The 20,755-nt window shown below is 53.0% G+C and overlaps 1 protein-coding gene across 1 annotated transcript in view; it reads right to left on the reverse strand.

Moving 5' to 3' along the window:
* Positions 1-317: 317 nt before the first annotated feature.
* The window catches only part of LOC127481042 (S-adenosyl-L-methionine-dependent tRNA 4-demethylwyosine synthase TYW1-like), a 96,392-nt gene continuing 75,954 nt past the window's right edge, over positions 318-20,755 (reverse strand). Inside the window, exons 15-16 of the mRNA XM_051809875.1 lie at positions 11,413-11,580; positions 318-2,031 (exon numbers count right to left, since the gene is read on the reverse strand). Of these exons, the coding sequence (XP_051665835.1) occupies positions 1,810-2,031; positions 11,413-11,580 (390 nt within the window). The 3' untranslated portion in view covers positions 318-1,809. The remainder of the gene's footprint in view (positions 2,032-11,412; positions 11,581-20,755) is intronic.

Genomic DNA, 20,755 nt, shown 5'->3' on the forward strand with positions numbered 1-20,755 from the left:
TGGCTCACACATTTTTATATATTTTTACTGTCTATTAATCTTTTCTGAAGCTCAGAAAGCAAAACTGTACTTAAGAGATTTCAATTCCTGCATCCCGCGTCTTCCAACCCAAACCATCCTGGGATTCCATGATTTTCTGAAATTTTCTGCCCCAGGAAGGGCATCCCTCACCCACAGACACACCACTGCTCCCCCTTGCCCTCCACGTCCTATAAAGAAAAGAGATATTACACAACATTTGTGCTTTTGATCTCCTTAAAATCAGTTTACCATCCCCTCTCACAGAGCCTGGCACAGCAGCCACACACCAAAGGTGCTCTAGGCAAAAGTACTTTTATTTCCTTTTTTTTCTTTAGAAACACTTTTTACAGCTTGAGAAATGGGCTTGCTTTTAAAAGAGAAAGAAAATCACCATCCCAGGGACCCTCAGCATCCACAGCTCTGTGGGATGAGAAGGTTTAGGGTGGGAGTGCTGGGAACACCTTTGATCCAAGCTGCTGGAGTTCCACAGGGAAACAAAACCCCCTGAGCAGGACTGAGGTGTGGTCCCACCTCCAGCCCTGGGTGTGAATTAAAGCTGTTCCTGCTGCTGGTTCCATCCATTCCCAGGAAGGGTTTGGCTGGAGCAGCACCAGGGAGGGCCTGGAGCCCTGAGGGAGGAGGGGCTGCCCACGGGTGGGAGCCATGGAAGAGGGGTGGGAGCCACTTGGGAAGGGGCAGAGCCTTGCCTGGTTCAGCCACCTGGGAACTGAAGGCTTGGGAATGTGCCAGGGGGTTTGCACACAGAGCCTCCAACCCCTGGGGATGCAGCAAAGAGGGAAAGGGAATTCCCTCCTAATTTCAAAGCCATTTTCCAGCCAGGCTCCAGCACCTCCAGAGTGCCCAGGGTATCCCAGAGCAACCCCTGACCTTGTGCCTGGATGTCACCTCTCCAAAGGAGAGGAGGTGGTTTCTTGACCCCAGAGACCTTGACTGGGTCCAGTTTCCTTCTCCACCCCGTTCTCCCCACCCAGAGCAGCAGTGAGGCTGTGGAGCTTCCCAGGGGAGCAGGGGGAGCTCCATCCCTGATGTCCAGCTCCCATGGACACTGGGCACACACAGCCAGGGCTTTGAGGGATTGTACATGTTGTTCAGGGCTGCTGGGAGTGGGATAACACTGCTCAGAAACATCCATTCCCAAACCCAGGATGTTGGAAGATACTTGGAGAGGTATCAGAAGTCACAGCTGGTATCAATAGGGGGGCTGTTACTCACATTATTCCCAAGTTTCTTGGATGAGATGAGGTTTTTACAGGAATTAAATACATAAACCTGAACTAAGTCCATAAAATGATATTCCCAGCAGGGATCAGGTTCTTTGATCCAGGTCCCACCTGCCCTGATCCAACAAGCTCGTGGGGTTGAAATCCCTGTGGCACTTTTCCTCGTGGATGTGGAATGTTTTGCTGCCAAGCTGGGGGCCAGATGTGCCAGGCTCTCCTCACAGAGGGCACTGGAATCCAAGGAATGCTCCTGCTCCACATCCAACTCCAAATCACATCCAACTGCTCCACATCCAACTCCAAAGCACATCCAACTCCAAACACGGCCACGGCCGCTGCCTCCCCACCAGGCTGCTGAGAAACCACTGCCATGGACCATTTCTGATTTGGGAGAGAGAATGTTATAAATATTTTCATCCAGGAAGCCCTAAAACCCAGGAGGGAAGGGTGAACTCGAGGCTTGACCCTCCTGCTCAACAGCAAACGTGGGAACAACATCGACGGGGAGATCCAAAATCCGCGTCAGCCGGAAACGGAGCCCCAAAGCTCAGCAGCCAGAGACGTCCCGGGCCTTGTTCCTCCGCTGGAATCTGACATCCAGGGGGTCAAAGCCCCGCTCCCTGGCCCCAAAGAGAGCCCAGGGGGGAGTCCTGGCCGTGTAATCGGCCGCTGTGAAGGTCCTGGAGCCGCCGCTCCGCTCGCGCTCCCGCACCAGCTCCTGGAAGCGCTCGTAGTCGATCCAGGTGAACCACTCGCCATCCACCCTGAACTGCAGGGAAAACAAACACGCTATGGAGTGATGGGAGGCACCAAACCCACATTTCTGCCAAGAGAAGATGGGTTGGGGCTGAATGGATGGCAGCTGTTGTCAGCTTTAACTCTGTAGCCCCACTGAGGTCCAGGGTAAAGCCACCCCCAACGGCCTTCCCAGGAAACCAAAAGGAATTCAGGTGGATGGATATCCTCATCCCTGGGGTTGGAGAACACCTGCAGACACAGGAGCCCTGGTGTTTTCCCAGCTTTAGTCACTGAGGGCTGTTTGCCCACAGGGAATTGGTGCAGCCCCCCTGCTCTGCCCTTGTGAGACCCCCCTGCAGAGCTGCTCCAGCCCTGGAATCCTCATCACAGGGAAGATGTGGAGCTGTTGGAGCAAGTCCAGAGGAGGCACCAAGATGCTCCAAGAGCTGGAGCCCCTCTGCTCTGGAACCAGGCTGGGAGAGCTGGGGGGGTTCAGCTGGAGAAGAGAAGGCTCCAGGGAGACCTGAGAGCCCCTTGCAGGGCCTAAAGGGGCTCCAGGAGAGCTGGAGAGGGACTGGGGACAAGGGATGGAGGGACAGGACAAGGGGGAATGGCTTCCCACTGCCAGAGGGCAGGGAGAGATGGGATATTGGGAAGGAATTGTTGGCTGTGAGGGTGGGGAGGCCCTGGCACAGGCTGCCCAGAGAAGCTGTGGCTGCCCCATCCCTGGGAGTGACCAAGGTCAGATTGGACAGGGTTTGGAGCAACCTGGGCTAGTGGAAGGTGTCCCTGCCCATGGCAGGGGGTGGGACTGGATGATCTTTAAGGTCCCTTCCCACCCAAACCATTCCATGATAATTTCCATGAGGGTTTGACTGTTGGACGCTTTGCTGAACCCTTCAAAGTACCGGATTCCACCCCCCCTCCAGCCCCACTTTCCAGGAGGAACACTCCCATGGAGCATCCCAAAGCCTTCCCAGGCCTGTCTGCAGTCCCCAGGTGACACTTACACCTGAAAGAACTGGACAGGCCCTGGAGGGGACAGTGTAAACAGGGATTGATGCCCAGGTGCCCCTTGAGGGCCAAGGTCAACCAAAGCTCCCGCTCAGACCGTGTGTGTCCAACTCCAGGGCAGCACAGCCTGGAAAAACAGCCCAGGAGCAGCATCAGAGCAGGGACTGGGATGGATTTGGGTGATTCCTGACAGGGGCAGGAGGGCTGTGTTTGGGAAGGGGGGAGGATAAAGAGGTTTAATGACACAAATCCTCTTTCCATGTGAGAATGGGAAGAATTGCTTCTTTTGACAGGCTGGAGCCGCATTTGTCTCCCAGACCTGCTCTGCTAATTTAGCCACAGCCCTGACTGAATCCTCAATTAGGATTTATCTGAGCTAAGACCTTATTATGCATTTCATCCAAAGGGAAAAAAAAAAAAAAAGAGGGAAAACAGCCTGACTCCCTGGTTGTGGTGGGTTGGTTTTTTTTCCCCAAACTTGATGGCTGTGCATTTAAAGTGGCACTTGACTTTGTGCCCGAGAGCTAAAAGCTTTTTTGGTTGGAAAAACTGCTGACAACTGCAAAATCCTGCAGTCAGACATGGTTAGTGCTCATCCATTGCTGCCTCTGGAATAACAGCACGTTCCTGCTGGGATTGGCCTCCACGTGGAGCATGGAGGGGACACTGCAGAGTCACAGCTCTGGGGAAGAAGCCTTGGCAGAAACCAACTCATTTTTCCCATGCCAAGGTGGGTGATGTGTTGTGTGAGGCCACCTGTAAAGCAGGTGCCAAAAACCACCTGCTCCCAAACTCTGGAGCTCAGGAGACCTGGGTTCCCCTGCCAGGGCCTGTGGAGGTGGGAGGTGACAAGTCCACACAGAAGACTCTCTGCTCCCCCCAGATTTGATTCAGTCACACTCAGCAAACTCTCACACCAATTAATCCCCAATCCAGGGGATCCAGCAAAGCCTTGAAGGCACGTGGGAGACATGGAAGGTGTTGAGATTATTCCTATGATGGGTTTGGAGCACTCCCAACAGGTCACACAGAGAGCCTTGAGGTCACCTAAGAGAAATCCAGCACAGAAAGAGAGCTGAGACTTGATATTGGCTCTTTTCCTTGGAAAATCAGGGTGGAATCACAGAATCATTAAGGTTGATCACAAAGTCCAACCTGTGATGGATCACAAAGGGGTGGAAGGGGGGGCTCACAAGGAGCCCTTCACCCCATGGCCAAGGGGGGCTCACCAGGAGCAGCAAAGCCCCAGGAGATGCTGGTGCCACCCAGAGCAGCTGGAAGGAGGACATGGCCTGTGGCCACCACCCCAAATGAGGGTGATGACAGTTCAACAAGGCCAAGTGCAAGGTCCTGCACCTGGGTCAGGGCAAAATCCAGGCCCAAATCCAGGCTGGGTGGAGCAGGGTGGAGAGCAGCCCTGAGGAGAAGGGCCTGGGGGTGTTGGTGGATGAGAAGCTCAGCATGGAATCATGGAATGGCCTGGGCTGGAAGGGACCTGAAAGATCATCCAGTTCCACCCCCTGCCACGGGCACAACCCAACCCTGTGCCCTGGGCTGATCCCCCGGTGTGGGCAGAGGGCAGGGGGTGATTCTGCCCCTCTGCCCCCTCAGCTGAGACCCCCCTGCAGAGCTGCCTCCAGCCCTGGGAACAACAGGACATGGAGCTCCTGGAGAGAGTCCAGAGGAGGCCCCAGAGATGCTCCCAGGGCTGGAGCCCCTCTGCTCTGTAGCCAGGCTGGGAGAGCTGGGGGGGTTCACCTGGAGCAGAGAAGGCTCCAGGGAGACCTGAGAGCCCCTTCCAGGGCCTAAAGGGGCTCCAGGAGAGCTGGAGAGGGACTGGGGACAAGGGATGGAGGGACAGGACAAGGGGGAATGGCTTCCCACTGACAGAGGGCAGGATAGATGGGATATTGGGAAGAAATTCCTCCCTGTTCAGGTGGGGAGGCCCTGGCACAGGTTGCCCAGAGAAGCTGTGGCTGCCCCATCCCTGCAAGTGTCCAGGGCCAAGTTGGAGCAACCCAGGACTGCAGGGACCTGGGGCAGGAGGTACCTGAGCAGAGGTGATGCCATGTGGAATGTGGGATGTGGGACTGAGATCCCACTGCAGCTCCCGAGCCCTGTGCCCACCATCGGCCACTTCTGCAGGCACAGCATCAAAGAGGCACCTGGAAAACCGATCCTGAGTCCTGAACTCCTCCATTCTGATCGGAGGATAAACAAAGGAGCTTTTCCACCCTCACCCACGGGGAGTGATTAAACAGCTCATAAATCAGGGCATTCTCAGCACCTGCCACCGCCAAGCTCTCCAAGACAAACAAACAATTCACGGAATCATTACCCACAGTTTCTCACCTAATTAAGGCTCACAATTATTTAAGGCTCCCTCTGTCTGACAGTGGCAGTGTCAGAGCTGGAGTCACTCAGCAAAACAAGGAGAAATACTGTGGAGAAATCAGAATCTGAGTGGGGTCATGTGCTGTTCAAAAAGCCACAGACTTTTCCTTTTTCGTGATTAGTAGCAACCTCAGGCTTGAGGGGGAAGAAATTAGGATCAAGCTGGTTTTTAGGTTGCAGATGCAGGGATGAGAAAGCAATAATGGCCTTCCACTAGCCCAGGTTGCTCCAACCTGCTCTTGGACACTCCCAGAGATGGGGCAGCCACAGCTTCTCTGGAAAATCCATTCCAGGGCCTCCCCACCATCCCAGGGAAGAATTCCTTCTCAATATCCCACCTAACCCTGCCCTCCTTCCCCTTAAGGCCATTATTACCTTCTCCTCCTGTACCTGCAACTTAAAAACCAGTTTAATTGTAATTTCTTCCCCCTCAAGCCTGAGGTTGCAACTAATCATGAAAAAGGAAAAGTTTGGAGCTTTCTGAACACCACATGACCCTGCTCAGATTAATTTATCCACATGAATATCGTGTTCCCCAAAAGAGTGGAACAACCCCAAACTGACCTGATCTGAGCCTGTGCCCCTGGGAGTTATTGCAAAGAAAAGCTTCATTATTGCAGATTTATTTGGGTTTAATCCCCCCCCCTCTCCACTGAGTAGAGCAGCTCCTCTGCCAATTAAGCCAGGGCTGCATCCAGACAGTTTTAATTCCAATGGATCAAACCAGGATTACTGCAGCACAACAGAGATCTCCTGTTAATAACTCAAATATCAAGCCCAGCAGAGCCACCTTCCTGCTGGAAGGGGACACAGGAAAGGCAGAAAACCTGCAGGAAACACAACATTCCCTGCTCACACCTGCCCTGGGGGGTTGTTTGGCTGCCTGGCCCCACCTGGGATCTGCCCCATCCCTTGGGAATGTCCTGGCCTCACTCCAAGCAGCTCCCCAAGGCTGGTGCCCCCCTTGCCCCGTGATGCTGCCTCCGGATCCGGGATCACAAGGACATGTCCCACTCTCCAAAGGACTTGCAAGGCAGGAAGGAAACGGGATGTGATGGACTCTCTGTCTCTGCTCTCCCCCCTGTGAGTGCAGCTGGGAGTTAAGTGCTTCCTCTCCCTCCCTAAATATAGACAAAAAGCTCAGCATGGAACATCTTCACCTCCCCTGCAGCCTCTCCAAGCACAGCCAGGACACCCGTGGAGCCTCCACAGCCCTCCCAGGGACAACACTGCCAAGGAAAAGGCCAATTCCTACTTCTCCAGGAAGGTTCTGTGGTTGATGGAGAGTGCTGAGCACCTTTGGACAGGACCCTACGTCCCCCAGCTCACTTTAGATCAAGCCCCCCCTGACAGCAGCCTTGGCACACCCTCAGCACTGCTGGGCCATGGAGTCATGGAATGGGTTGGGAAGGGATGTTAAAGCTCATCTCATCCCACCCCCTGCCCTGGGCAGGGACACCTTCCACCAGCCCAGGTTGCTCCAACCTGCCCTTGGACACTCCCAGGGATGGGGCAGCCACAGCTTCTCTGGGCCACCTGTGCCAGGGCCTCCCCACCTCAACAGGGAACTTTGGTCGTGGCAAATGAACTTTATTCCCCAAAGCAGCTCCCTGGGCTCTCCTGGGGATGACAGGGACACCCTGCCCTGCTGGAGGACACACCACCATCCCAGGGCACATCCAGCAGGACAACAATCCAAGTGGTGGCACAAGGCAGGGCTGGAGCACCACGAGGGAACATTTGGACCCTGGGTAAGGACACTCTGCTTGGGGAATTCTTTGCTTTAGGTTGTAGGGAGGTGGGTGTTGGTCTCTCCTCCCAGGGAACAAGGGACAGCACAAGAGGAAACAGCCTCAAGTTGTGCCAGGGGAGGGTCAGGTTGGATATCAGGGAAAATTCCTTCATGGAAAGGCTGGTCAGGCACTGGAAGGGGCTGCCCAGGGCAGTGCTATCCCTGGAGGTGTTCCCAAAACATGTGGCTGTGGCACTTTGGGGACAGGATTTAGTGGTGAACATGGTGGATGGGGCTGGGATTTTCCAACCTTTCCAATTCCATGATTCCCAGTCAGACATATCAGGTTTATAAAGGCAGAAAAGGTTGAAGGCAGTTAACTGAGAGCTCCAGAGAGAGCAAAGCACTGGGATTCCAGGAATATTCCCAGTACTCTGCATGGTTAATTGCCATGGAAATCAACCCTGGCACCCCAGGGAAGAGGCAGGGATGCTCAGACATGGAATCACAGTGTTCTACCAGAGAATTATGGAATCCCAGGGACCTGGGAATTATGGAATGCTGGCCTGGCCAAGGAGCAGAGGGAGCAGCCCTGACAAGGAATTTGTGTCTGGAAAGCAGCAGGGAAGTGGAAAAAAACCCACCTGCTCCAGCAAGGGAGAGATTTAAATGAACAAACCAGGAGATAGTTGTCAGGAAGTGGAACACCCATGGAAAGCAAATCCAACCCAGTGGGGCAGAAGGTTTTATCCTAGAAATGCCCAAGGGGTTACATTTCATCCATAAAAACCTTCCCTGCAAGGAAGTTGCAGCACATGCCCCTTTCTTAGGCACTTGTTCTGGTCATCCTGAGGATACATTGATTGTTCCAAGCCTGGAAAAGCAGCAGCCTGAGGTTCCCTCTCTGGAAAAGGTCACTTGAATTCAGTGTTAATTAGAAAGGTGACAATATTTCAGCCCATTAGTTCCAAAGTGCTGCCATAAATCACATTTTTGGGACCGTGGTGTTTATGGGATTTACTAGAAAGCAAATGGAATTCCTCAGGAATTCAGCACTGTTGGTAAAGAACCTGAGAGGATGGAGCCCAAACACACAGGGAACCTCCCAGTGAGATGGGAACCACTGAAAAGCTGGGAGGAGGAGGAGGCAGAAAAGGCAGGGAAGGGGAGATCCCACATCCATGGGAGCCCAGGCCAAGCCAAGGAGGGCTGCACTCATCCTTCAGAGGGACACAACCCATCCCTGGAAGTGTCCAAGGCCAGGTTGGATGGGGCTTGGAGCAACCTGGGCTATGGAAGTGTCCCTGCCCATGGCAGGGGGTGGGATGAGATGAGCTTTAAGGTCCCTTCCAACCCAAACTATTCCATGATCCTAAGAAACTGATGGCTCCAAAACCATGGAAATCCCAGTAAATAATGGATTTTCAGGTCACAGGTGTTTGCTGTGTTCATTTTTAGAGCTCTGTGAAGGGCAACTGGAAAAGGAACATTTTGCTGTAAGGCTTCAGTTTGTAAGACCTTTTAAGCTCTCCTGGGACAGTCCAGGAGAGGCACATCCAAAGCTCTCCTGGGATAGTCCAGGAGAGGCAGATCCAAAGCTCTCCTGGGATAGTCCAGCAGAGGCAGATCCAAAGCTCTCCTGGGATAGTCCAGCAGAGGCAGATCCAAAGCTCTCCAGGGTTAAGTGGGACACATTTCAATCCCTGAGCCTCCCTGAGTCCTCAAGCTCCTCTCCTGCAGTCCCAGACACATGTTCAGGCAAAAGGAAGCAGGGAAAAACAAGGGATGTGTGTGTGGGAAGAGACTTGGAAGCTCAGTGGGAGATTTTGAAGACACTTAAGAACCCCCCAAATACTCCCCAGCTCCAACCCCAGGGTCACCTCTTCACTGCAGGGAGAAGAAAATAACACCAGCCCTACAAACTGCAGTTTCCTCTCCCTTAAATCCCTTTTTTTCCCCCTAAATCCCTGGCCCTAGGAGACTCCAGAGCTTAAGTCCTAAACTATCATTCATCACACAAGCAGGTGCCAATCAATGACTCTCCATCAATCAAGGCAGGATGAATTATTTCTGACATTCCCAGACTCTTTTCCTGCAGGCTGTCATTCCACACTGATGCTCAAATGATGATGAGCATTGTTTGAACACCCCCAAAACTCCGAACACAGGGAAATAATAATCCCATTTCTTAATAATTTTTATTACAGCCTTCCTGCAACTCCTTAATTTTTTAAAGAGCCCTCTGATTTTGCCATTCCTGGCTCCAGCCTGATCATTCCCAGGGCACAGGTTTGCTGCAAATAATAAGACACTGACAAATTTTATTCTCCACTAGAGCCTGAAATGCAAAAATTAAAACCTAATCGAAATAAATCTATTTTTTATTAGTTATTTTAGTACTGGGGACAGATTGTTTCCCAAAGACACCCTCTGCTAATGGCTCTGGAAGGCAAAGCAGCTGCTGAATTCCTCCTGGGCAGGTATCAATTCATTCTTGTTACTAAATGGTGTTACTTAAGTTATGCATCAATAGGGTTGGTGCAATCTGTTTGTTTTCCTTCCCCTGGACCTTAGAATGGAAAAGAATATTTGGATTTCTCAGGCACAGTTGCCAGTGGCAACAACCAGGAGCGAGGCTGTAAACAAAAAGCAAATTTTAGGGGGCTTGAAACAGAATTAGTGCCAGGTATCCTGGTTTTCTCTGCTCCCATAAAAATAAGGACAGTTTGGGAACTGTGCAGAGGTTTTCAACAAGGAGATTCTGACAATTATCAAACGTGGTTTCAGAGTGAAAGGGAGTAGGGATAGAGGGATACTGGGAAGGAATTGTTCCCTGTTCAGGTGGGAGGCCCTGGCACAGACTGCCCAGAGAAGCTGTGGCTGCCCCAGCCCTGGGAGTGTCCAAGGCCAGGTTGGAGCAACCTGGGTGTTGGAAGGTCCCTGCCCATGGCAGGGGGTGGAATGAGATGGTCTTTAAGGCCCCCTCCAACCCAAACCATTCCAGGATTCTACAATCCCATCAGCTGCCTAGTTCACACATTATGATATATTTTTATTGCCTTTCTATTAATCTTTTCTGAAGGTCAGAAAACAAAACAGCACTTGATGCTTTTTCATCTCCTGCATAATTTAAAAAGAATTATTATTCTTTTGGTATTTCACTCTTATTTCATTTCATTTCCCTTCCCTACTTGAGGAGGGCCTGTAAGAGAGAAGGGACACATTTTTAGCAGGGCCTGTTGTGACAGGACAAGGGGTGGTGGCTTTAAGGAGGGTCAATTTACATTGGAAATCAGAAGAGTTTATAAATAAGAGGGTGGGGAGGCCCTGGCACAGGGTGCCCAGAGAAGCTGTGGCTGCCCCATCCCTGGAAATGTTCAAGGTCAGGCTGGAAGGAGCACATGGAATCCCAGAATGGTTTGGGTTGGGAGTGACATTAAAACTCATCCCATTCCATCCCCTGCCATGGACAGGGACACCTTCCACTAGCCCAGGTTGCTCCAACCTGGCCTTGGACACTTCCAGGGCTGAGCCACAGCTTCTCTGGGCATCCCTGTGCCACTCTCCCAGGGTGCTCCAGGATGCTCCCTGAGCACCCTGTCCCTGCCACTGGACACCCCAATGCAAATACAGAGCCAAGGCAGAGTCTACACTGGATTTGTTCCTGCCTGCCTCAAAATGCAAAGGGAGTGAGACAAAAGCCAGGAGATCCAGCACTGAGCTTCCTTCCCAAAAGCCACCCAGATGAAGTATCCGTGCCAGAAGTGTAATGGAGCTGGGGAAGGGGCTGGAGCAGCAGGAGCAGCTGAGGGAGCTGGGGGGGCTCAGCCTGGAGAAAAGGAGGCTCAGGGGGGACCTTCTGGCTCTGCAACCCCCTGACAGGAGGGGGAACCCGGGGGGGGTCGGGCTCTGCTCCCAGGGAACAAGGGACAGGAGGAGAGGGAACGGCCTCAGGCTGTGCCAGGGGAGGGTCAGGTTGGATATTGGGAAAATTTCTTCATGGAAAGGGCTGTCCAGCCCTGGCCCAGCTGCCCAGGCAGGTGGTGGAGTCCCCACCCCTAGAGGGACTCAGGAGCTGTGTGGATGTGGCACTTGGGGACGTGGGTGGCCTTGGCAGCGCCGGGTTGGACACAACGATCTAAGAGGGCTTTTCCAACCTAAAGGATTCCCCGAAAACTCTGGAGAACAAACACGACAGAACCAGGCAGTCGTGCAGCACTTCCCAGGAGAAGCAGCAGTGGCTGGAATCCCCCCTGGCCCAGGGCTGCTCACCTTGGTGTGGGCCAGCAGCAGGCAGTTGGAGTGCTCGTGCTCGCAGGCGATCTCGTAGTCGGGCAGGAGCTCGGCCAGGTCCTGCACAAACCCCACCACCTCCTCGTGCCAGGGCACGTTGGCCATGGTGAGGCTGCTGGCAGAGCTTTCTCCACAGTAGGTCACACCCTGAGGAGAGACATGGAAACCATCAGGAGTCAGGTTAACTCCTCCCGAGCTCGGGGCGGTGCTGGCACCTCTGGAATGTCTGGGTTGGTCCCCTCTTCCCAAGGTCACAAACTTGGAGATGGCAGCAAAGCTCCATCTCTCCCTCAGTGACACATCCCTGTGCCCAGGTGTCCCTGGCAGCAAAACACAGGGTAGTGTTTATCCTGGAAAGCAGCCTGAGGAGGATTCCAAGGGGGGATGGTCCTGAGTGCCCGAGGGACCTTCCAGAAGGTCACTTGGGTTTGAAACACGACATCTCTGGAATGAAGTCTCATGGACATCCAGTGGGACAGGTCACTGTGCCACTCCTGGAGATACTGTCCCCTGTGTCACAGAGGTGAACACCCCAGTGCTCCCATCACTCCCATCCCAACACTCCCATCACTCCCATCCCATTGCTCCCACCACTCCCATCCCCAGTGTTCCCATCACTGTCATTCCCAGTGCTCCCACCACTCCCATCCCAGTGCTCCCACCACTCCCATCCCAGTGCTCCCACCACTCCCATCCCAGTGCTCCCATCACTCCCATCCCATCACTCCCATCCCTCCCACCCCCAGGGTGATCTGACCCCCTGCAGCAGCCCCGAGCCCCCTGGTCAGTGAATGGAACCCCTCAAGTTCTCCCACCCCCCTCCACCACCTTCAGCCTCACAACCACAGAACCCTCTGGAAAAGCCCTCCAAGACCTTCGAGTCCAACCTTGGACCCATCCCCACCTTGTCCCCCAGCCCAGAGCACTGAGTGCCACCTCCAGTTGTCCCATTTTGGAACCAGCTGCTCTTACTTTGGAGATCTGATCACTTGAACCTCCTGAATTACTGATTTAGTTTTAGCCATGACCTCGAATCACTACTGACTTGTTCCCTCTTTAATCAAGTCACGAAAATTCTCTAAAATTGCCTCAGCAGCTGGTGGCTTGTTGAGATGTATTTTTATGTCTGTCTTTCTTTCTTTTTTTCTCTCTTTCTCTCTTTCTCCTCTCTTTCTCTTTTCTTTCTTTCTTTCAGTCTTTCTCTCTCTCTTTCTTTTTCTCTTTCTTTTCTCTCTCTTTCTTTCTCTCTTTCTTTTCTCTCTCTTTCTTTCTCTCTTTTTTCTTTCTTTCTTTCTTTTTCTCCTCTCTTTCTTTCTCTTTCCTTCTCTCTTTCTTTCCTTCTTTCTCTCTTTCTTCCTTCCCTTCCCTTCCCTTCCCTTCCCTTCCCTTCCCTTCCCTTCCCTTCCCTTCCCTTCCCTTCCCTTCCCTTCCCTTCCCTTCCCTTCCCTTCCCTTCCCTTCCCTTCCCTTCCCTTCCCTTCCCAAACCTTCCCAAACCTTCCCAAACCTTCCCTTCCCAAACCTTCCCAAACCTTCCCAAACCTTCCCAAACCTTCCCTTCCCAAACCTTCCCTTCCCTTCCTTTCCCTTCCCTTCCCTTCCCAAACCTTCCCTTCCCAAACCTTCCCTTCCCAAACCTTCCCTTCCCTTCCCAAACCTTCCCTTCCCTTCCCAAACCTTCCCAAACCTTCCCAAACCTTCCCTTCCCAAACCTTCCCTTCCCAAACCTTCCCAAACCTTCCCAAACCTTCCCAAACCTTCCCTTCCCAAACCTTCCCAAACCTTCCCTTCCCAAACCTTCCCAAACCTTCCCTTCCCAAACCTTCCCAAACCTTCCCTTCCCAAACCTTCCCTTCCTTTCCCTTCCTTTCCCTTCCTTTCCCTTCCTTTCCCTTCCTTTCCCTTCCTTTCCCTTCCTTTCCCTTCCCTTCCCTTCCCTTCCCTTCCCTTCCCTTCCCTTCCCTTCCCTTCCCTTCCCTTCCCTTCCCTTCCCTTCCCTTCCCTTCCCTTCCCTTCCCTTCCCTTCCCTTCCCTTCCCTTCCCTTCCCTTCCCTTCCCTAACCTTCCCAAACCTTCCCAAACCTTCCCAAACCTTCCCTTCCCAAACCTTCCCTTCCCAAACCTTCCCTTCCCAAACCTTCCCAAACCTTCCCAAACCTTCCCTTCCCAAACCTTCCCTTCCCAAACCTTCCCTTCCCAAACCTTCCCTTCCCAAACCTTCCCAAACCTTCCCTTCCCTTCCCAAACCTTCCCTTCCCAAACCTTCCCTTCCCTTCCCAAACCTTCCCTTCCCAAACCTTCCCAAACCTTCCCAAACCTTCCCAAACCTTCCCTTCCCAAACCTTCCCAAACCTTCCCTTCCCAAACCTTCCCTTCCCAAACCTTCCCTTCCCAAACCTTCCCTTCCCTTCCCAAACCTTCCCTTCCCAAACCTTCCCTTCCCTTCCCTTCCCAAACCTTCCCTTCCCAAACCTTCCCAAACCTTCCCTTCCCAAACCTTCCCTTCCCTTCCCAAACCTTCCCTTCCCTTCCCAAACCTTCCCTTCCTAAACCTTCCCTTCCCAAACCTTCCCTTCCCAGAGTAGAACACTGCACAATATTGGACATTTCCTAAACTGCACTCTGCCATCCAACAGGGGCAGGTCACTGGGTGCTCCCAGGCAGTGGGTGGTCCCACTCAGTGTCACCCCCTCCCAGTGTAAACAGTGGGGTAGTTTATGGGATCTTTTAACTGCCTGCCTAAAAATATTTGACAGATACTCTCCTGAGCCACTTAAAGTTCTTCGAATCAAATCCTTCGCCGTCGTTTTCCCAGCAATTAATCTGTCACCAGCCAGAGGAGAAATCACCCACCTGCTCACAGGGTTGGTCCCAAACCCACCCAAAGGGGGAACACGAAGAAAAAGGGCTTTTCCCCTTCACAACAGCCCAGCTCTGGGCTGCTTTTCAGCCCCTTTGCTCCTTGCCTGAGCTGTTTTATTCCAGTCACAAAACCCCATCGAGCCCAGCCTTTAAGACACGATTTGGTGGCTGACTGTGTCTGGTTCTTCCCTCTGTGAACACTTCTTTTCAATGGCATTTGGACCCAAAGTTCACGTGTGTTGTGTCCACCCCACTGCCACCCTGCTCCCAAATCTGATTTACCTGAGGTAAACTGCACATTTCATGGCCTACAACAAACACATCTCTGCAAACACTTTCAATTAAGAGCAAGGTGAACCACACAGAGCTGAAACAGGGCTACAAAAGAAACAGCCTGCTGCTAATTAGCAACTGTACAAGTTTGGGAAGCAATTACTTTCTCACCCATAAATTAATGAGTGGCTCCCTCCACTAATCTGCCCAAGCAGCACTCAGAGCCAGCCTGGAAACAGGGGGATGGTGCTAAAAAAGGATGTACATTCATTTTTATTTAGCCCAGCTCTGAAAGAAGCCTTTAAAAATATTAGATCTATATTTGTTAGTCTTATTTAGAGCAGCCACAGCCACGCAAATCAGGGGTTATGGATCCCCAAAGTTCAGCTAGAGAGACACAGAAATATTTTCCCAGCATTCATTATCCAGCTTATGGATTTGAGCAGCATGAAAAATGGATGAGGACAGAGGGGTAAAATTCTTAGGAAGCTACACCATGACTCACTCCCTTAGTAAACTCCAAAGAGATCATTTACAAGCAAAGGAAGCACATGGAATAACTGAGGGCTCGGCTGGCTCATTAATTCCCAGCACAAATCAATGAGGATCAGCTTCCAGCACACCCAAGGAAAGCACAGCAGCTTTCAACCTCCCCAACTCCTTAAAACAGGAGTTAATTACCAGAGCTGATACCACTTAAAAAAGGGGGAAGGGTTGATTAGGGCAGTCACGTTGTATTTGCTGGTAATACATGAAGACAGTTATTGAGACATCAAGTGTGGAGAAGGAAGTGATTCCATTGTTCCCCCCAGCTCTCACACCAACCTCCCCACAGCAGCAGCATCATCAACCCCGCTCTTAATTACCTCCTTAATGAGGGTGTTTTAGCATCCTAATCCACAGGGCTTTGGACAAGTTCCTTGGAACAGCAGCCTTTTGAAAAGCATCTCATGGTTCTGCCAGGATGAATGCAGAGAAACCCTGCTGGGCACTCCCTGGGGTTCACAGAACCATGGAAGGGGTTGGGTTGGAAGGGGCCTTAAAGATCATCCATTCCCACCCCCTGCCATGGGCAGGGACACCTTCCACCAGCCCAGGTTGCTCCAACCTGCCCTTGGACACTCCCAGGGATGGGGCAGCCACAGCTTCTCTGGGCCAGGGCCTCCCCACCTCAACAGGGAACTTTGGTCGTGGCAAATGAACTTCATTCCCCAAAGCAGCTCCCTGGGCTCTCCTGGGGATGACAGGGACACCCTGCCCTGCTGGAGGACACAACACCATCCCAGGGCACATCCAGCAGGACAACAATCCAAGTGGGGGCACAAGGCAGGGCTGGAGCACCACGAGGGAACATTTGGACCCTGGGTAAGGACACTCTGCTTGGGGAATTCTTTGCTTTAGGTTGTAGGGAGGTGGGTGTTGGTCTCTCCTCCCAGGGAATAAGAGACAGCACAAGAGGAAACGGCATCAAGTGTCAGGGGAGGTTCAGGTTGGATATCAGGGGAAAATTCTCTCTAATATCCCATCTATCCCTGCCCTCTGGCAGTGGGAAGCCATTCCCCCTTGTCCTTGTCCCTTGTCCCCAGTCCCTCTCCAGCTCTCTTGGAGCCCCTTTAGGCCCTGGAAGGGGCTCTCAGGTCTCCTGGAGCCTTCTCTTCTCCAGGTGAACACTCCCAGCTCTCCCAGCCTTTCCTCCCAGCAGAGCTGCTCCATCCCTCCCATCATCTTGGTGCCTCCTCTGGACCTGCTCCAACAGCTCCATGTCCTTCCTGTGCTGAGGATTCCAGAGCTGATTTTCACGTGGCTGTGATGGAGCTGAGTGAGCACAACTATTGCCCAGAGCCTTGTGCCAGGGGGAGAAGCATGAGGAGCACATTCCTTCCCCCAGGATCTGGCTCCTGGATGGAGATCTGGACAGCCAGCAATCATTTTAATCCATGGGGCTCTGAAGGAAAGATTCCCGGGGAATTAAATATGACAGGGCTTTGTCTCTCAACTCAAACTCCAGACTTCCCAACTTAATTACTGAACAAAACAATTCCCTGAACTGCCAGCCCACAAATTATAAATTTCATTGAATGTGAATTCATGTGAATGAAGAGCAGAACAAAGTGCTGGCCAAGCTGCTGAGTGACAGAGCCACTGTTTAAAAACTGGGGCAGCCCTGACCCAGGACAAATATAAAAAGCCTTAAATGACATGTTGATAGATGGCACTCCCTGCAATAAAAATGCTCATAGTCTGGGCATCAGCACCTCCAAATGACAGACACAGCCCTGCAGTGGGTTCAGGGAGGATTCAACTCGTTGGCTGTGTTTGATAATCACTTTTCAGCTGATTTAACAAAGGCCACCAGTTCTGGGTGGCAGTGAAATGTGAAAGGCAGGGGTGGAGATGGCGAGTTGGGCTGCACAACCCCAGCTCTCCAGACACCCCACACACATGGCCTGGCACTGAGTGGGGCTGCAGCCACTCCATAATGTTCTGTGAGTCTCTTGAAGGGGAAGGAACTCCTCCTGGAAAAGCTGAACTCAAACACAGGACACAGCCTTTCATTCCAGCTCTTCTTGTGGATACCAAGAGAGAAACGGCCACTGTTGAATCCCTCACCCCTCTGCTCCCAGAGTCACATTCATGGAATCACTGAGGCTGGAAAAGCCCTCCCAGCCCATGGAGTCCACCCTGTGCCCCATCCCCACCCTGTCCCCCAGCCCAGAGCACTGAGTGCCACCTCCAGTCCTTCCCTGGACACCTCCAGGGGTGGGGACTCCAAACCTCCCTGGGCAGCCCCTGCCAGTGCCTGACCACCCTTTCCATGGAGAAATTCCTCCTGATGTCCAACCTGCCCCTCCCCTGGCACAGCTGGAGGCCGTTCCCTCTCCTCCTGTCCCTTGTTCCCTGGGAGCAGAGCCCGACCCCCCCCGGCTCCCCCCTCCTGTCAGGGGGTTGCAGAGCCAGAAGGTCCCCCCTGAGCCTCCTTTTCTCCAGGCTGAGCTGTCCCCATTCACTCTTTAGTTTCTACAGCTTCCCTTGGGCATTGGAAGAAGTTTCTCACCAGGAAGGTGGTAAAACACTGGCACAGGCTGCCCAGAGAAGCTGTGGCTGCCCCTGGATCCCTGGAAGTGTCCAAGGCCAGGTTGGATGGCCTTGGAGCAACTTCAACCTAGTTGAAGTCCCTACCCATGGCAGGGGGTTGGAATTAGAAGACCTTTAAAGGTCCCTTCCAACCCAAACCATTCCATGATTAGTGAGTTGTAACCTTGAGTTGGACCAACGGCAGCAGCAAAATGGGTTCACCCCCTGTCAGCAGAGGCTGCTCAGGACCCACCTGGAAGCAGCTTCCACAGCAGCCCAGGGCAACTGGGATTTATCCAGCACTGCCAGACCCTCAGGTGCCCAACTGCCCTGCAGGACAGGGAGGTGGCACAGCCCCAGGCAGCCCTGCCACTGCCCACCTGGGCACCTCAGACCATCCACACCTTGTCCTTGGACCCAGAGCTCACAGGTGAGGGGACAACACTGAGGGGCTGAGGTGAGTTCAGGGAAGGGAATGGAGCTGGGAAGGGGCTGGAGCAGCAGGAGCAGCTGAGGGAGCTGGGGGGCCTCAGCCTGGAGAAAAGGAGGCTCAGGGGGGACCTTCTGGCTCTGCAACCCCCTGACAGGAGGGGGGAGCCGGGGGGGGTCGGGCTCTGCTCCCAGGGAACAAGGGACAGGAGGAGAGGGAACGGCCTCCAGCTGTGCCAGGGGAGGCTCAGGTTGGACATCAGGAGGAATTTCTCCATGGAAAGGGTGGTCAGGCACTGGCAGGGGCTGCCCAGGGAGGTGGTGGAGTCCCCATCCCTGGAGGTGCTCAAAAAACATGGGGATGTGGCACTTGGGGACATGGTCAGTGGTGACCTTGGCAGTGCTGGGGGGATGGTTGGACTTGATCTTACAGGTCCATTCCAACCTTCCTGACCCTGTGATTCTGGGACAGTAACTGGTCAATGTTGGGCTATTTTCATGCATGGAAATCATCCATGGTTTGAGTTTATTTATAGCAGGCACTAGAACAGGAGATTTAGCCTCACCTCCCTTCATCTAAATTCCAACTGGGATTCAGCAGGACTCAGTGGCTTTTTTGACAGGTGGGGGCAGTCCCCTCTTGCTGCTGCAATTAAAAACTCATTAAGGCACAGCTCATTTTCCTCATTACTTTAAGCACTTAAATAATCTTTAGTGTTTAATATGACAAGACTGAGCAGATTGGGACTGATACTTCCCTCTGCTCCTTCCTTCCACACATTTCCTTGGTCATTAGAATCTTGCAGCAAAGCCTCAGGAGCTTTGCAGTCCCAGAGCAGCATCCTCAGCTGGGCCAGACACCACCCCCAGCTTGGTGTGGAGGTGCTGCAGGGAAATCATCAGGGACAAGTGTTTCCAAGTGGCTGCAAACTGATTTCACAAAGCCTTGAGAAGGTTCTGTGCTGGGACTGTCAGCTCTGCTCTGCCCAAAGTGCTGCCCTCAGACACTGTGGGACAAACAGCCCTTGGAGCGAGGGCAGCCAGGCTTGGGTTGTCCTCCTGAAATGCAAAGGGATGGGGAGAAGCTGGAAGGCTCAGCTCAGGGGGGCAGCCACAAAGTGCTGTTGTTCCCATGAGCTGCACGATGGAGCTTCACTTGCCCAGAGAAACTGTGGCTGCCCCATCCCTGGAAGTGTCCAAGGCCAGGTTGGAGCAACCTGGGCTAGTGGAAGGTGTCCCTGCCCAGGGCAGGGGGTGGCACTGGATGGTCTTTAAGGTCTCCCCCAACTCAAGCCATTCCATGATTTAGCAAGGACAGACCCTTCCCCAGGGACAACGTTCCACTTCTGGCACCAACCACAGCAACCAGATCAGAAAATCATGGAATATCCTGAGCTGGGAGGGACCAACTCCTGGCCCTGCACAGACACCCCAACAATCCCACCCTGTCCCTGAGAGTGTTGTCCAAACCCTCCCTGAGCTCTGGCAGCCTTGGGGCTGTGCCCACTGCCCTGGGGAGCCTGGGCAGTGCCCAACCAGCCTCTGGGGGAAGAACCTTTGGCTGAGATCCAACCTGAGCCTGCCCTGGCACAGCTCCAGCCCTTCCCTGGGGGCTGCCCCTGGTCACAGAGAGCAGAGATCTCCCTCAGCTCTGCAGAAGCAGCTCTGGAGTGCCAGGGTAGGTTTAGTTCTCACTTCTGAAGGAGTTCCTTAGGGCTCATCTACACTTCATAGGAAAATCCTTTTGCCCCTTTGGTTTAAGAAGGAACAAATGGCAGAACAGAATCATTAGATTCTCATACAGAGAATCCAACAGAGCCCTAGAGTCATCAACAGAATCATTAGGGTTGAAAACCCCTCTGAGATCATGGAGTCCAACCATCCCCCAGCACTGCCAAGGCCACCACTAATGATGTCCCCAAGTGCCACATCCATGTCTATTAAACCCCTCCAGGGATGGGGACTCCACCACCTCCCTGGGCAGCTGGGCCAGGGCTGGGCAACCCTTTCCATGGAGAAATTCCTCCTGATGTCCAACCTGACCCTCCCCTGGCACAGCTGGAGGCCGTTCCCTCTCCTCCTGTCCCTTGTTCCCTGGGAGCAGAGCCCGACCCCCCCCGGCTCCCCCCTCCTGTCAGGGGGTTGCAGAGCCAGAAGGTCCCCCCTGAGCCTCCTTTTCTCCAGGCTGAGCCCCCCCAGCTCCCTCAGCTGCTCCTGCTGCTCCAGCCCCTTCACCAGCTCCATTCCTTTCCCTGGACACAAAAATGCTGGATGGCAACACCAACCTCTGGCTTTTGGAACATTCAAGAGGATGAGTTGCACGTTCTAGACCTTAAATACAACCATCAACTGTGCCAGAGACACCCTGGCATTAGAACAGACTAAGGCAATAAATACATTGGATGCATATTTAATATCCCCAGGACTGATTCTCCCTTTACCATTGGCTTAAGGAAGAGAACAGGGTCCCACAGAGTTCAGACACTCATGGAAATGAGAACAAGTATTAAGCCCTGTGAGATTCTAAATCTGCATCCCCTCCACCCCATGAGCCTCTTTGGAGCAACACTGGATTAGCTCAGTTCATCTTAAATGGACGTCATTTATCTCCAGTATTTAACCAGGAAATCCCACTGGGATCAGCCCCATTTTCTGGCAGATGCTTTGCAGTGTCTCCTACTAAT

This window comes from Manacus candei, unplaced genomic scaffold (assembly GCF_025592945.1).
Source record: "Manacus candei isolate 608988 ecotype Guabito, Panama unplaced genomic scaffold, ASM2559294v1 h1tg000076l, whole genome shotgun sequence".
Classification (NCBI taxonomy): Eukaryota; Metazoa; Chordata; class Aves; order Passeriformes; family Pipridae; genus Manacus; species Manacus candei.